Source organism: Schistocerca americana, chromosome 3 (assembly GCF_021461395.2).
Source record: "Schistocerca americana isolate TAMUIC-IGC-003095 chromosome 3, iqSchAmer2.1, whole genome shotgun sequence".
NCBI lineage: Eukaryota > Metazoa > Arthropoda > Insecta > Orthoptera > Acrididae > Schistocerca > Schistocerca americana.
Window position 1 is genome coordinate 238,639,657 of NC_060121.1, and position 13,632 is coordinate 238,653,288.

Genomic DNA, 13,632 nt, shown 5'->3' on the forward strand with positions numbered 1-13,632 from the left:
CCTGGCCACCCTAGTCACCAGATTCTAATATTACTGTACCTTTGTGGTCTACTTTGGAGAAAATTGTGGGTGATCGCTACAAATCTCCATCATGTTTATCTGAACTTGTAACTATTCCCTTGAAACCGTACAAGACATATACTTATCCCTTCCGAAAGGACTGGAACCAATTCTGAATGCCAACAGGTTTCCGTGTTAGTCATGGTGATCTGTTGTGCTCTTGGGGCTTCCGTATTTTTGGCCACCCCCTGCACGAGGGGTTAAACAGCCGTTGTTTTGCATGTGTTAGTCTAGTGACGCGCTACTGTGATCACAACATACTCAGCTCTTGTATCAATAGGTTTATGTCTTCTCAAGGAATTTCTGCTCCTTTGGTTTTTACCAAATTTGTGGAAAACACATTGTGTAATTATAAAGTTTACGAATAAAAGGAATATTTGCTTTTTGTTCTCTCTGAATTTAAATTCTTAATTTTAAAAGCGCCTAATTTGATGTACCGGCTGATCAGTGACGAGCTGCTACAATGAGATCGCAGGTAAAACGCGAATAGGCCGGCCGATGTGACCGAGCGGTTCTAGGCGCTTCAGTCTGGAACTCCGCGACCACTACGGTCGCAGGTTCGAATCCTGCCGCGGGCATGGATGTTTGTGATGTCCTTAGGTTAGTTAGGTTTAAGTAGTTCTAAGTTCTAGGGGACTGATGACCTCAGATGTTAAGTAACATAGTGCCCAGAGCCATTTTTAAAAAAAAACGCGAATAATGCTGTACTGCTTTACGAATTTGATGAGCCATTGCTTTTGCGTATTAGTAAGTGTGCGTTTCCGCCGCTTTACATCTGTTCTTCTTTTTGCAGTCGAAGCTGAACTGCGAGGTGCTGCACGACGACTTGGCTCTGGAGGTGCGATGGGCCATCGCTGGGGACAGCATTGTCGTGCAGCTAGTTGGAAAAGTCGGTGAGTAACCTGGAGAAAACTATAATAAGGAGTAGAATGCAGAAGTCAGAATTAAGGGACAGTGTTTTAAGGAGCGTTTTATCGTGAAAGCAACATATAAAGTAACATCATTTCTCTACACGGTCTCTCACATCCTCTATGCACTTGATCCATTTCTTGACAAGCCTTCTGATTCCGTCCTGGAAGACGTTTTGTGACACTGTGAACATTCATTCTTGCATCGCGTCCAAAATCTTGTCATCCTATGAAACGTTAGATTCACATAGATGCTCCTTCATCGTACCACAAAACAGAGAATCTCTTGGAGTGCTCGAACAGCTCAAAATCAAGATTTTGAATGCTTTAGCTATATGAGAGTCGGAATTATCGTGAAGCAAAATCATACTCTTTGAACACACTGTGGTGACAAAAGACATTGGTCAGCGATATGCACATTTACGGATGACGGTAGCATCGTATACACAAGGTACAAACGGGCAGTGCACTGGCGGGACTGTTACTTATAGCCGGCCGCTGTGACCGAGCTGTTCCTAGTGCTACAGTCTGGAACCGCGAGACCGCTACGGTCGCAGGTTCGAATCCTGCCTCGGGCATGAATGTGTGTGATCTTCTTAGGTTAGTTAGTTTTAAATAGTTCTAACTCCGAGGGGACTGATGACCTCAGATGTTAAGTCCCATAGTTCTCAGAACCATTTGAACTATTTTTGTTATTTATACACAGGTAATTCATGTCATAAGGTTTCCGACATGCTTATGGCCTCACGACGGAAATTAACAGACTTTGAACGCGGAATGGTAGGTGCAGCTAGACGCTTAGGACATAAGTCGTTAGGGAATTCAATATCCTGACACCCACAGTGTCAATAGTGTGTCAAGAATATCAAATTTCAGGCATTACATCTCACCACGGACAATGCAGTGACCGACGGCCTTCATTTAACGATCGAGAACAGCGGCGTTCGCATAGACTTGTCAGTGCTAACAGATAAGCAACAGTGCCTGAAATAACCACAGAAATCAATGTGAGACATACGACGAACTCATTTTAAAGGAAAATTGAAAGCGATTTGCGTAACTTTTACACGCCTGCAGCTGATGCATGAGCGGAGTCACCTAAGATGTATCTTTAAAGTATATTAGCTTACTTTAAATGTTAATGGATGACGAGAGACGCTATCACGAAATCATATATCACCTAAAAATATTAAGTGTACATATTCCCTTTTCGAGGGGCATGAAAGGAAAGCAATGGTTAGGAATAGAGTGAGACAGGGTTGTAGCCTACCCCGATGTTATTCAATCTGTATGTTGAGCAAGCAGTAAAGGGAACAAAAGAAAAATTCTGAGTAGGTATTAAAATCCATGGAGAAGAAATAAAAACTTTGAGGTTCGCCGACGACATTGTAATTCTGTCAGAGACAGCAAAGGACCTGGAAGAGCAGCTAAACGGAATGGACAGTGTCTTGAAAGGAGGATAAATGATGTACAACAACAAAAGCAAAACGAGGATAATGGAATGTAGTCGAATTAAATAGGGTGATGCTGCGGAAATTAGCTTAGGAAATGAGACGCTTAAAGTAGTAAATGAGTTTTGCTATTTTGGGAGCAAAATAACTGATGATGGTCGAAGCAGAGAGGATATAAAATGTAGACTGGCAAAGGCAATGAAAGGGTTTCTCAAGCAGAGAAATTTGTTAACATCGAGTATAGATTTAAGTGTCAGGAAGTCGTTTCTGAAAGTATTTGTATGGAGTGTAGCCATGTATGGAAGTGAAACATGGACGATAAGTAGTTCGGACAAGAAGAGAATAGAAGCTTTCGAAATGTGATGCTAGAGAAGAATGCTGAAGATTAGATGGGTAGATCAGATAACTAATGAGGAGGTATTGAATAGAATTTGGGAGAAGACGAGTTTGTGGCACAACTTGACTAGAAGAAGGATCGGTTGGTAGGACATGTTCTGAGGCATCAAGGGATCACCAGTTTAGTATTGGAGGGCAGCGTGGAGGGTAAAAATCCTAGAGGGAGACCAAGAGATGAATACACTAAGCAGATTCAGAAGGATGTAGGCTCCAGTAGGTACTGGGAGATGAAGAAGCTTGCACAGGACAGAGTAGCATGGAGAGCTGCATCAAACCAGTCTCTGGACTGAAGAATACAACAACAACATTCTCTTTTCGTATTATAAATGCGTTCTATCAAATGATACCTACGTAGTTGTTCACTAGCTTTGACATACTGATTCGAATTCAAAGTATTTGTCACATGATTTCGTTGTCTGCTGTTTCTAAGATATGATTATTAACATAACTTTAACTGGTTGACTTATTAGAAGTAGCATTCGAACATAAAATAGCTTCAGATTCCCTCCTATCAATCACTTAAAGGAAAAGTCATAGCAGACTAAAATACTAATTGGCCAAACACGGGGTCCTACACCGCACGCAACCGAATTTAAAACTCCCTCGAAATCTTTGATCGCCTTACACTTCATCTCGTTTTCTATGTCTGGCTACATTTACCTCCCTGCATTCAGTACCGGGTTACCAATTTTCCCACAGCTCATCTATCCTTCGTCTCCCGCAAACCTGAGTCAAAACGGTCCATCGTATCCTTCATGCTTGAGGTATTTTACATGTTGCGTCGTTATCCCAATGTACCATCTTTCTTATAAAAGCTGTTCGGAAATTCCCGTTACAGACTTCTAGGACTTGTACAGGGGAGTGAGTAGATAATATTTTGAACAGGAACCCATGTCCGGATACGTACCGTTTCCGTGCGACAGCCATTTGAAAACTTGTTTGCAGGGTAGGTTTGCAACAGGGTTGTCAGGGTGGGGCTTGCTTAGGTCGGATCGTCTGATGTCATTTGATGTCTGTCGTACCCTCTCACCTGGTTCGAGCCTCACTCACGTATCTGAGAGTGTTAGATGTAGTACGGAGTGTTGGAGATGTTATGAATGTCGTTGTTTATCATCCACAACATACTACACGGTGCTGGAAGCAACATCCACTGCAAGCGAAAATGCTCGTAAACTCACTGACGGCTTTACTTCAACGTGATGCAGTACGGCCTCTTCCGACTCGGGTGTGCGGCGTCTCCTCGAACGCATTGCTTAATTATGGAGGAAATGGTGGGCGACGGAGTCGAATCTTGTGCGTAACCATCTAGACAATGGTGATGAGCAGCTCTTCCACTACCGTGAGCTTCACCATACAGAAGGATCAGTTCCCCATAGCTCACAAAATACTAAGTACGTTTTCACCTATTCTACGTCTCCCGCAAACCTGAGTCACAAACGTGTATCCTGCAAACGTGTACTCAACCGTGTTGCTCTAACACAGACACGTGAGTGTGACTTCAGCCAGGTCAGAGAAGTTGGAGAGATGTCAAATGAAGCCAGCCAATCCGACCCCACCATGATTACCATGCTGCAAACCTAGCTAGCAAACATATTTTTAAACGAATGTAGCAAGGAAAGGGTACGTTTCCGGACATGGGTTCCTATTCAAAATATAATGTGCTCACTCGCCTCTACAGGTTCTAGTAGTTTGTAACGGGAATTTCCGAACACCCTGCATTTCAAAGCATTCCACACCCTTTCCCACGGAATTTGCAATTACGTTTCCTCCCAACTCTCCACAATGTAATCTGTCCCATCCGTCTCATATTAGCTTGTCTACACCCCCTAATTCTCAAATGGAGAATGTAAATAAATAAATTAAAAATAAAAAACTTGCTGAATCATATGTAAGGTTTCTTCTTTATGGTTTGAGTAATGCTGGCAAGAAATTTTGGATACACCTAACTGAAGCTACTAAGGAACACTACCTACGTCATCTCCACATTTATACTTTTATTTCATGTACTGGATACGTTTCAGACTTTCCATTCTGTGGTGTTTAAAAGTTACTGATCGCTCCAAAGCATGGATCATATAAAACGTAACTAATTGATTTACTTACTGAAATATGCCTTGGAGTCTTACAAATGATATATCCCATGGAGTTATACCACACGCAGAGTTCTTTGTGCCTAAATTCCATATTTTCGGACAAAGAACGTCAAACATCGTTTCTCATTTTTGAAGGCCAACAGCGCGACCTGGTATATGAAAACAGCAATTTCGATGACACAGTATTGGTTTTACACAGGTTTTCTTTGCAACGAACAAGTTGTTCATCAGTTTTGTCGAGACTCCTTGCTGCCTGAATAGTAATGTTTTAGCGAACGTGGTGGCGCTTTGCGTTCAGGAGGACGGAAGCTCAAATCTAGAACTGGCGACCCAGATTTGGATTTTCCACGGTTTCAATAAATCACCTGAGGCAAAGGCTGGGATCCTTCCCAAATATGAGATAGTGTTTTATCTCTGAACATTGATGGGATGTTAAGATGTTAAGCCCAAATTTTTTTGGCTTTTTGACTTTTGATTCTGACACGTAAGGTCTGAAACTCTACTAGACAGCGACCGCATCATCAAGATCCCGGGACACAGATTGCTCTGTCACATGGTTTACTGTCGCATTTATCTGGGTTGCAAGAGATATCCCATGCGGCAAAGAGCTGTCATGTAACATAGCAGCCAGGTAACGCTTCGCCCGAGTGGAAGACGAATTAAGCCGCCATCAGCGCTCCAACGGCTGTGACATTTCTTCTCTCTTTTCCTCCTGAACGGCTCCAATCCAGCTTTCCCCCCAGCTTTCACAGCCCGCCCTTTCACTCGCAAATGACCTGTTGTAGCGCGGAAGAGGTGCATTAGCGCGGCATTATGTTAGTTCTTAGGTGCCGCGCAAGCGACACAAACTGAGTCTCTTATGAAAATGAGCTCACCTCTGACATTCTGCCAAGAAAATAAAAATGCCTAGAGCAAAGAAGCCTCGCGTGCGCTCCTAGGACTCACTTATTTTTCTAAACACCTCTTGAAGTCATAATGTCTGTCTCTCTCTCTCTCTCTCTCTCTCTCACTCACACACACACACACACACACACACACACACACACACATATACGCGCTCACGCTTTTGTCGCTGTTATCAAAACATCCCGCCCACCTTCATCTACACTGACTTACATGGGACGAATGGTTGTTGGATAATAAACCATATGTCTCTAACTGAACAGAATATACTGCCTGAAATAGCCATAAACAGTAATACATCAAGTGAAACATTCTGTGCGAAATTTCTTGGACTATGGTTAATACTCTAATGTTGTGTCTAGTGCAGTTCAACATAGAACTTTCTCAGGTAACAAAACTGTATGCCGAGCAAAGCCTCGAAAGAGAATCATTGTCTCCTCAGGCAATACACTTATCGACTGAAAGCCCTTCAAAAAATCTTTTACACACATCACGAAGGATTATTCCAGAAAACATCCCCTGCATATCCTGTTGCACTAGTCCAAAGAAGGTCTCCTCCGTACCTTGAAGACTAATCTACACAAACTCTACTGCGTACCTCGACTATTCCACATAACTTATCTTGTCCACCTTTCAAACCTATTCCACAGAAAATTTCCTCCGTATCTTGCTACACTAAGCCAAATAACTTTCCTTTATACCTTGATAGACTAATCCGCAGAAACTTTCCTACCAATCTTGCTGTACTAGTCTATAAAAACTGTCCTGAGTATCTACCTAGACTGTTCCATATAACCTCTCCTGCATACCTTGTGAGCCTTGTATGCCGAATCCCTTGTTCATATCTAGCTATACCAATCCACAGAAGTTGTTCTGCGAGCTTTCCTGGAAACTGAACACTTTTCGTGAGTCATATCTAGACAATATGTCGTTAAAATGGTTCCGCGTGAAAGCTAATGGTCTCGATCTGAATACCATTCCACTACACAGTTCCAACATGTTAGTAAGTTTCTCAGCAGCATACATTTCGTGCATTGTGAGGACTTAATTAAAGCGTTGATCTGAATTTGTGGATTGCGGCTACATTTAATTTATTTCTGGGACAATACATCCCAGACAAAATCTAAGAAACTATAGTATGTTGGAGTATCTGTTTATGTGTGTAAGAGACTAAAGGGTCTGGTAATGTAACAGGTTAACGCCATGGGGAGGGAAGAACAAATATTAAAAATCTTCATGAAAGTTTAACTCAAAATGAACTGAATTCACTGCAATGTATGGATGCGTGGGAACGAAATTAGTGAAGATAGAAATGCAAGCGTTCATGTATGCTGAAACTGCAGTCTAAGGAAAATGCGACACTTAAAACAACATTTCTTGATTGATTTTATCTGTATGTTAGAATGTCTCTATTTTTAATGTACCTTTACCTATCCATTTTTATGCCCACCTTCCCTATCTTCCAGGTTGTCACATTTCCTTTTACTTTGGAACTTATCATCAGGTTATAGTCTTGTCCACCACAGATGATTCAAGTTCATGCTGATAAGAACCACCACCACAGCTATATTAAGATACATTTACTATGTCACGAACGGTTACGTTCAATCAGCAGCATCAAGCAGCACTGCTAAAAGTCTCTGTAACACATTCTCACAGGATTGTAACGATATCATTCCTTGAGAATTTCTTATGAAGACTGTTAGCAGTGCCACCTAATGATCTTCATTGAACGAAACCTGTCGTGACGTAATGAATGCACCTCATTATAGCTGAGGTGGTTCTTCATTACTTTCAGCAGATTACGTTTTATTTACTCTAGGAAAAATGGCGACGTTGTAGAGATTCTTCTGTAAATTTTTCTACAAAAATAAAATATGCAGTTTTTTAGTAATACAAATAAGGAGTGCAGAATGGGCTAACGCACTGAGGACTCACCTGTTAATTCAGATATAAAGTTACAGTTAGATTGTGGCATAGTTGGGCCTCGAAATATATACACTGAAGGGCCAAACAAACTGGTATAGGCATGCGTATTCAAATACAGAGATATGTAAACAGGCAGAATAGAGTGCTGCGGTCGGCAACGTCTATATAAGACAAAAAGTGTCTGGCGCAGTTGTTAGATCGGTTAGTGCTGCTAAAATGGCAGGTTATCAAGGTGTAAGGGATGTAGAACGTGGTGTCATAGTCGGCGTACGGGTGATGGGACAAACCACCGCCGAGGCAGTGATGAAGTGGGAACTTTCCCATACGATCATTACACGAGTGTACCGTGAATATCAGAAATCCGGTAAAACATCAAATCTCCGACATCGCTGCGGCCGGAAAAAGATCCTGCAAGAACGGGACCAACGACGACTGAAGAGAATCGCTCAAGGTGACAGAAGTGCAACCCTTCCGCAAATTCCTGCTTATTTCAATGTCGGGCCATCAACAAGTGTCAGCGTGCGAACCATTCAACGAAACAGCGTCGATATGGGCTTTCGGAGCCGAAGGCTCACTCGTGAACCCTTCATGACTTCACGACACAATGCTTTACGCCTCGCCTGGGCCTGTCAACACCGACATTGGACTATTGATGACTGGAAACTTGTTGTCTGGTCGGACGAGTCTCGTTTCAAATTTTATCGAGCGGATGGACGTGTACGGGTATGGTGACGACCTCATGAATCCATGGACCCTGCCTGTCAACAGGGGACTGTTCGAGCTGGTGGAGGCTCTGTAATGGTGTAGGGCGTGTGCAGCTGGAGTGACTTGGGACCCCTGATATGTCTAGATACGACTCTGACAGGTGATACGGACATAAGCATCGTGTCTGATCACCTGCATCCATTCAAGTCCATTATGCATTCCGAGAAACTTGGCCAATTCCTGCAGGACAATGCGACACCCCACACATCTAGAATTGCTACAGAGTGGCTTCAGGAACACTCTTCTAAGTTGAAACACTTGCGCTGGCCACCAAATTCCCCAGACATGAAGATTACTGGGCATATCTGGAATGCTTTGCAACGTGCTGTTGGGAAGGGATCTCCACCCCCTCGTACTCTTTACAGATTTGTGGACAGCTCTCCAGGATTCATGGTATCAAATCCCTCCAACACTACTTGAGACATTAGTCGAGTCCATGTCACGTCGTGTTGCGCTACTTCTGCATGGTCGCGAGAGCCCTACACGATATTAGGCGGGTGTACTAGTTTCTTTGGCTCTTCAGTGTATAATCCGCCCTTCTTTTATTCTATCCATAAAACAGAATAACAACTATCTCGTCTCCTTCACACAAAGGAAGAAAGTGGCAGCAGCGATACAAATGCTAAAAAATAGCATCCTACAAGAAAAATTGAAAGCTTTCTTCACAAACCCGCGTCTTTCAAGAAATTTATTTGCTTGCTTTTTTACTCGTATTATTACTTATTGATTTACTTACCTTGTTACCCTTCCTATTCACACCAATCTTGATACGGAAAAAGACCTAATGAAAAAACCTGCAGTATAGCCAGTCTCCATTCTAGCAGACGAAACCCGTGAGTAGATTGGTTCAAATGGCTCTGAGCACTATGGGACTTAACATCTATGGTCATCAGTCTCCTAGAACTTAGAACTACTTAAACCTAACTAACCTAAGGACATCACACAACACCCAGTCATCACGAAGCAGAGAAAATCCCTGACCCCGCCGGGAATCGAACCCGGGAACCGAGAACGCTACGGCACGACCACGAGCTGCGGACCCAGTGAGTAGTGTTTTGGCATCTCTCCAACGTCTTGTAACTCGGGTGAAGATAAATGAGACGCAGTTGTCTTCTGTTGAACGGCTTTCAAAATACATACATTAAGAAAAGTTTTGCATCACACTTTTATTTCGAAATTAATGGGACAGGAAACAAAAATTGACTATGAGGCATGCGATGATCGAACCAGGCTCGGTCCAAATTGTCCCAGCCTTCAGTGGCGATTCTACATAAGTCGTGAATAGTACATGGTCGTTGTCGATGTACAAAAACAGTTCCTTTCAATCGATCCCATACATGTTCGATTGGGTTCATTTCCGGAGAACAAGCTAGTCACTCCGTTTTGGTGATCTTTAGCACGCTGAATGCACAGTACCGTTTTTACACCACAATTATCAAAGAAATAATAAGTTTAATATGATAAATAGTATTAAAAAATTTTTAGTGTCCATACTGACAATATAAGTCATATATACTTTGAACAAATAAAGTTAATGCTGGCAGAACTTGTACTTCTGATACTGCTGCCACTAGTAATGATAAGAATAGTAATAGTAATAATAATAATAATAATAGTAACAGTGACAGTAATAAAAATAGTGATTGTGGAAGACATAAAAAGAATTTATATCTGTACAAACCAGATGTTTTCTGATACAGTGAGTTCTTAAGGGAAGGAAACTGAAGGCGGCTACTCCAGCTAAGAATACTACCCGCCAGGGTAGCCGAGAGCGCTAACGCGCTGCTTCCTGGACTCGGGTAGGCGCGCCGGCCCCGGATCGAATCCGCCCGGAGGGTTAACGACGACGGCCGGTGTGCCGGCCAGGCTGCATGTGGTTTTTAGGTGGTTTCCCGCGTTCTCCTAGATGAATACCGGGCTGGTCCCCACGTCCCGCCTCAGTTACACGACTTGCAGACATTTGAAACACCTTCACACTATTTCACGATTTACACTAGATGCAGACAGCTGGGGCACACTTGTTGCGTCCCGGGTATTATGGGGTGGCGGCAGGAAGGGCATCCGGCCAGCCCTTACAATTAACCATGCCAAATCCGTACTTAACCCTGCGCACAATGCGGGATAAAGACAGTAGAAAAAAAAACATACTCTCCCATTGCTGGTCGCAAGATTCTCCTCCCTGTACCACAGAGCAGTGAGATTGAGATTGCTTCCAACAACCACGAGAGGTGCAGAGTGGCACCATGTAATCCACCCCCAGAACATCACTCCACCACCGCCTTGTTACACATTTGGGATCAGTGTTGGAGGCTTTGATATTAAGGCGTTGCGTCGCCTTGTTACACATTTGTTGGAGGCTTTGATATTAAGGCGTTGTCTCCAAACGCGTTGTCTGTCTTTATCAGAGCGTAAACAGAACTGAGTTTCGTCCGTAATCAACACGCGACGCCAATCCTAGGGTGTCCATTCTGAAAGATTTCTTTGTCATCAGTAAGGGAGTTCATGGTGTTTTGAGGTACAACGTGGTGATCACCAAAGTCTTCCGGGACGGTGATTCGCATCATGTAAGCATCTCGTCACAGTTTGATGCGATACGTGACGTTCTTCCAACGCCGCATCCAGTTCTGGAGCACTCGGCCCAAGATTCCTTTCATCCAAAAGTCGTAGACATCGATCTTTCAGTGCATCTGTCGAACGTGTACTGATTGTGCGGTGAAAGTCCTCAACACTACTTGTTCCTTGTAACCGGTTCCATGTCCGCACCACATCAATTTGGCGTCAAAATCTTACATGGTTCACGTGCGTTCTGCGCGTAGCGTGTTGATGCCGGCCCCACGACTGTTCATGACTGTCCTTCGTGGCATAATGAATGTTCAATTTACTATTCCACTGTCTTCTCTAATTCGTTCCTGCTGGTGCTTTACTTTCAATTAAGAAGTGCAATGGAATCGAGACCGGCGTTCTGCCCGTAGATGGCGCTCATGGTAACTGTGTGTATGTTTACAAACAACGTCAGGGGAGACCTACCGATCGGTACAGGAAAGCCACAATAGCAACATACCTGCACGGTATATCTGGGAGAATCAACACTTTTGTTGATGTATGTCATGAAACAACATAATTTCCAGCGAAACTAAGCGGGAAAACTACTGTGGCTGATAGGGGACCTGCATATATCACAATGTGTCCATATCATTTCAGTACATTTAATACATGTCTTGTAATCTTCAGGGTAGGATAAGGCACTGTTCTCCACAGACATTTTTCACTAGTAGTGACATTCCCACTTCCCCCATAAGTAGCGATGAAAGCCCGAGTCTATCCTGGATGGGTACTCTTTAGCCTAAAGGGTTAGCCGTCTGTTCACAAGCAGGAAATCCGAGTTCGAGTTCCGGTCTGGCACAAATTTCCAACTATCAAGTTTTCTTCATTAAAGTATCATTTAGGAGTTTAAAAAAATTGAAGTTGGCTTGACTGTTTGCAGCCAATGGCGACTACATGGCGTTCGGTCTTTCGGGTCATCCGGAGCGGTCCAGGATGGTGGGCGGCGACGTGGCGGTGGCGTGGGTGGACCACGACACGCTGCAGGGCGGCGCCGACGACTACTTCCTGGGCGCCAAGTCGCAGTGCTCCGGCGGCACCGGCAGCTGCCCCGACGAGCGCATCAGGGTACGTCTCTAGACTCACTCAGTGGCACCTGTGTACTCGCTTTAAACTCACCAGCGGGTCCTATGACGCCATCTCCGAACTCGCCGTCTCTGTGCTCTCGGACACGCGAGTCTCTGCCCCTGGCCATTTAATTGGACACACGTCACTGGAGCCTGTTGTCGGGTGCGAGTGGACCATACAAGCAGAAAGGAGACCGAGCACCTGAGTTCGCAACTATAATCACAGACTCGCTCCATTGCCGCTACTTACACAACTAATGGGCACGACTAGAAAGAAGAGCGAGCACCTGAGTTCGCAAGTAGAATCAGGGACTCGCTTCACTGCCGCTACCTACACAACCACTGGGCACGACTATTATTAGATGCTTATACAGGGTATACATGAAGTCCGGGAACACTTTCAATTATTTATTGCACAAGAACCAAACACTGTACAGATATCATACATACGTCATTTTGACGAGAAACCCTAAAAGTTTTTTTTTTTTTTTTCACGTATACCGCCACAGCGCAGTTTGGCAACTTGCCGATAGTCAGAGCTAGTCGCAAACATGGCGAGTTCAGGTGCGGAACGAGATTTCTGCGTGTTGCGGTTCGACAAAAACAAGTTTGCTACAGCTGTTCACCGGATGTTTACAGCCAAGTACGGTAAGAAGCCACCAACAAGGAAAGCCGTTTACCACTGGCACAACACATTCGTTTTTTCTGCTTTGTCATGTCGAAAACAGTACGGGCCATTCTTCTTCGCCAAGAGCACTTTCACTGGATATTCCTACTTGGACATGTTGCAGCAATGGCTGATGTCGCAAATACAATCGGACTCTCCGTTCACCTTTCAGCGGGATGGGGTTCCACCCCATTTTCATCGTGAAGTTCGTGGGTACCTAAACACGGAGCTGCCGCATCGATGGATCGGCCGTGCTACAGAATGGGACTGCTGTTTCATGATATGGTCTCGCCGATCACCAGATCTCACTCTGTGTGATTTTTTTCTGTGGGGACACATTAGAGATCTGGTGTATGTACCGCCTCTACCACGTGATGTAGCAGAGCTCCAGGAGAGAATACGGGAAGCGACTGCCACAGTCGACGATGCCATGCTGGGACGGGCATGGCAAGAGTTCGATTACCGTATTGACGTCTGCCGGGTCGCTCATGGTTCGCATGTCGAATGTTTGCAAAAAAGCTTTCAGAGTTTCTCTTCTAAATGCAATATGCATGACATCTGAATAATGTTTAAATCTTGTGTAATAAATAATTGAAAGTGTTCCCGTACTTTATGTACAACCTGTACAATGACCGATACAGTCCTGTGTGTGTGTGTGTGTGTGTGTGTGTGTGTGTGTGTGTGTGTTCGTGCTAGTGCATGTGCATGTGTGTGTACAAACGTATATGTATATATGCCTATATGTTTATTTATTCATTTACATGTCAAGTTCCATAGGCCCAAATTAAGGAA

The 13,632-nt window shown here is 43.9% G+C and overlaps 1 protein-coding gene across 1 annotated transcript in view; it reads left to right on the forward strand.

The window, feature by feature from the left end:
• LOC124607321 (protein Skeletor, isoforms D/E-like) overlaps nt 1–13,632 on the forward strand; it is a 341,628-nt gene that overhangs the window by 212,854 nt on the left and 115,142 nt on the right. The window contains exons 7-8 of the mRNA XM_047139621.1: nt 854–953; nt 11,990–12,174. Of these exons, the coding sequence (XP_046995577.1) occupies nt 854–953; nt 11,990–12,174 (285 nt within the window). The remainder of the gene's footprint in view (nt 1–853; nt 954–11,989; nt 12,175–13,632) is intronic.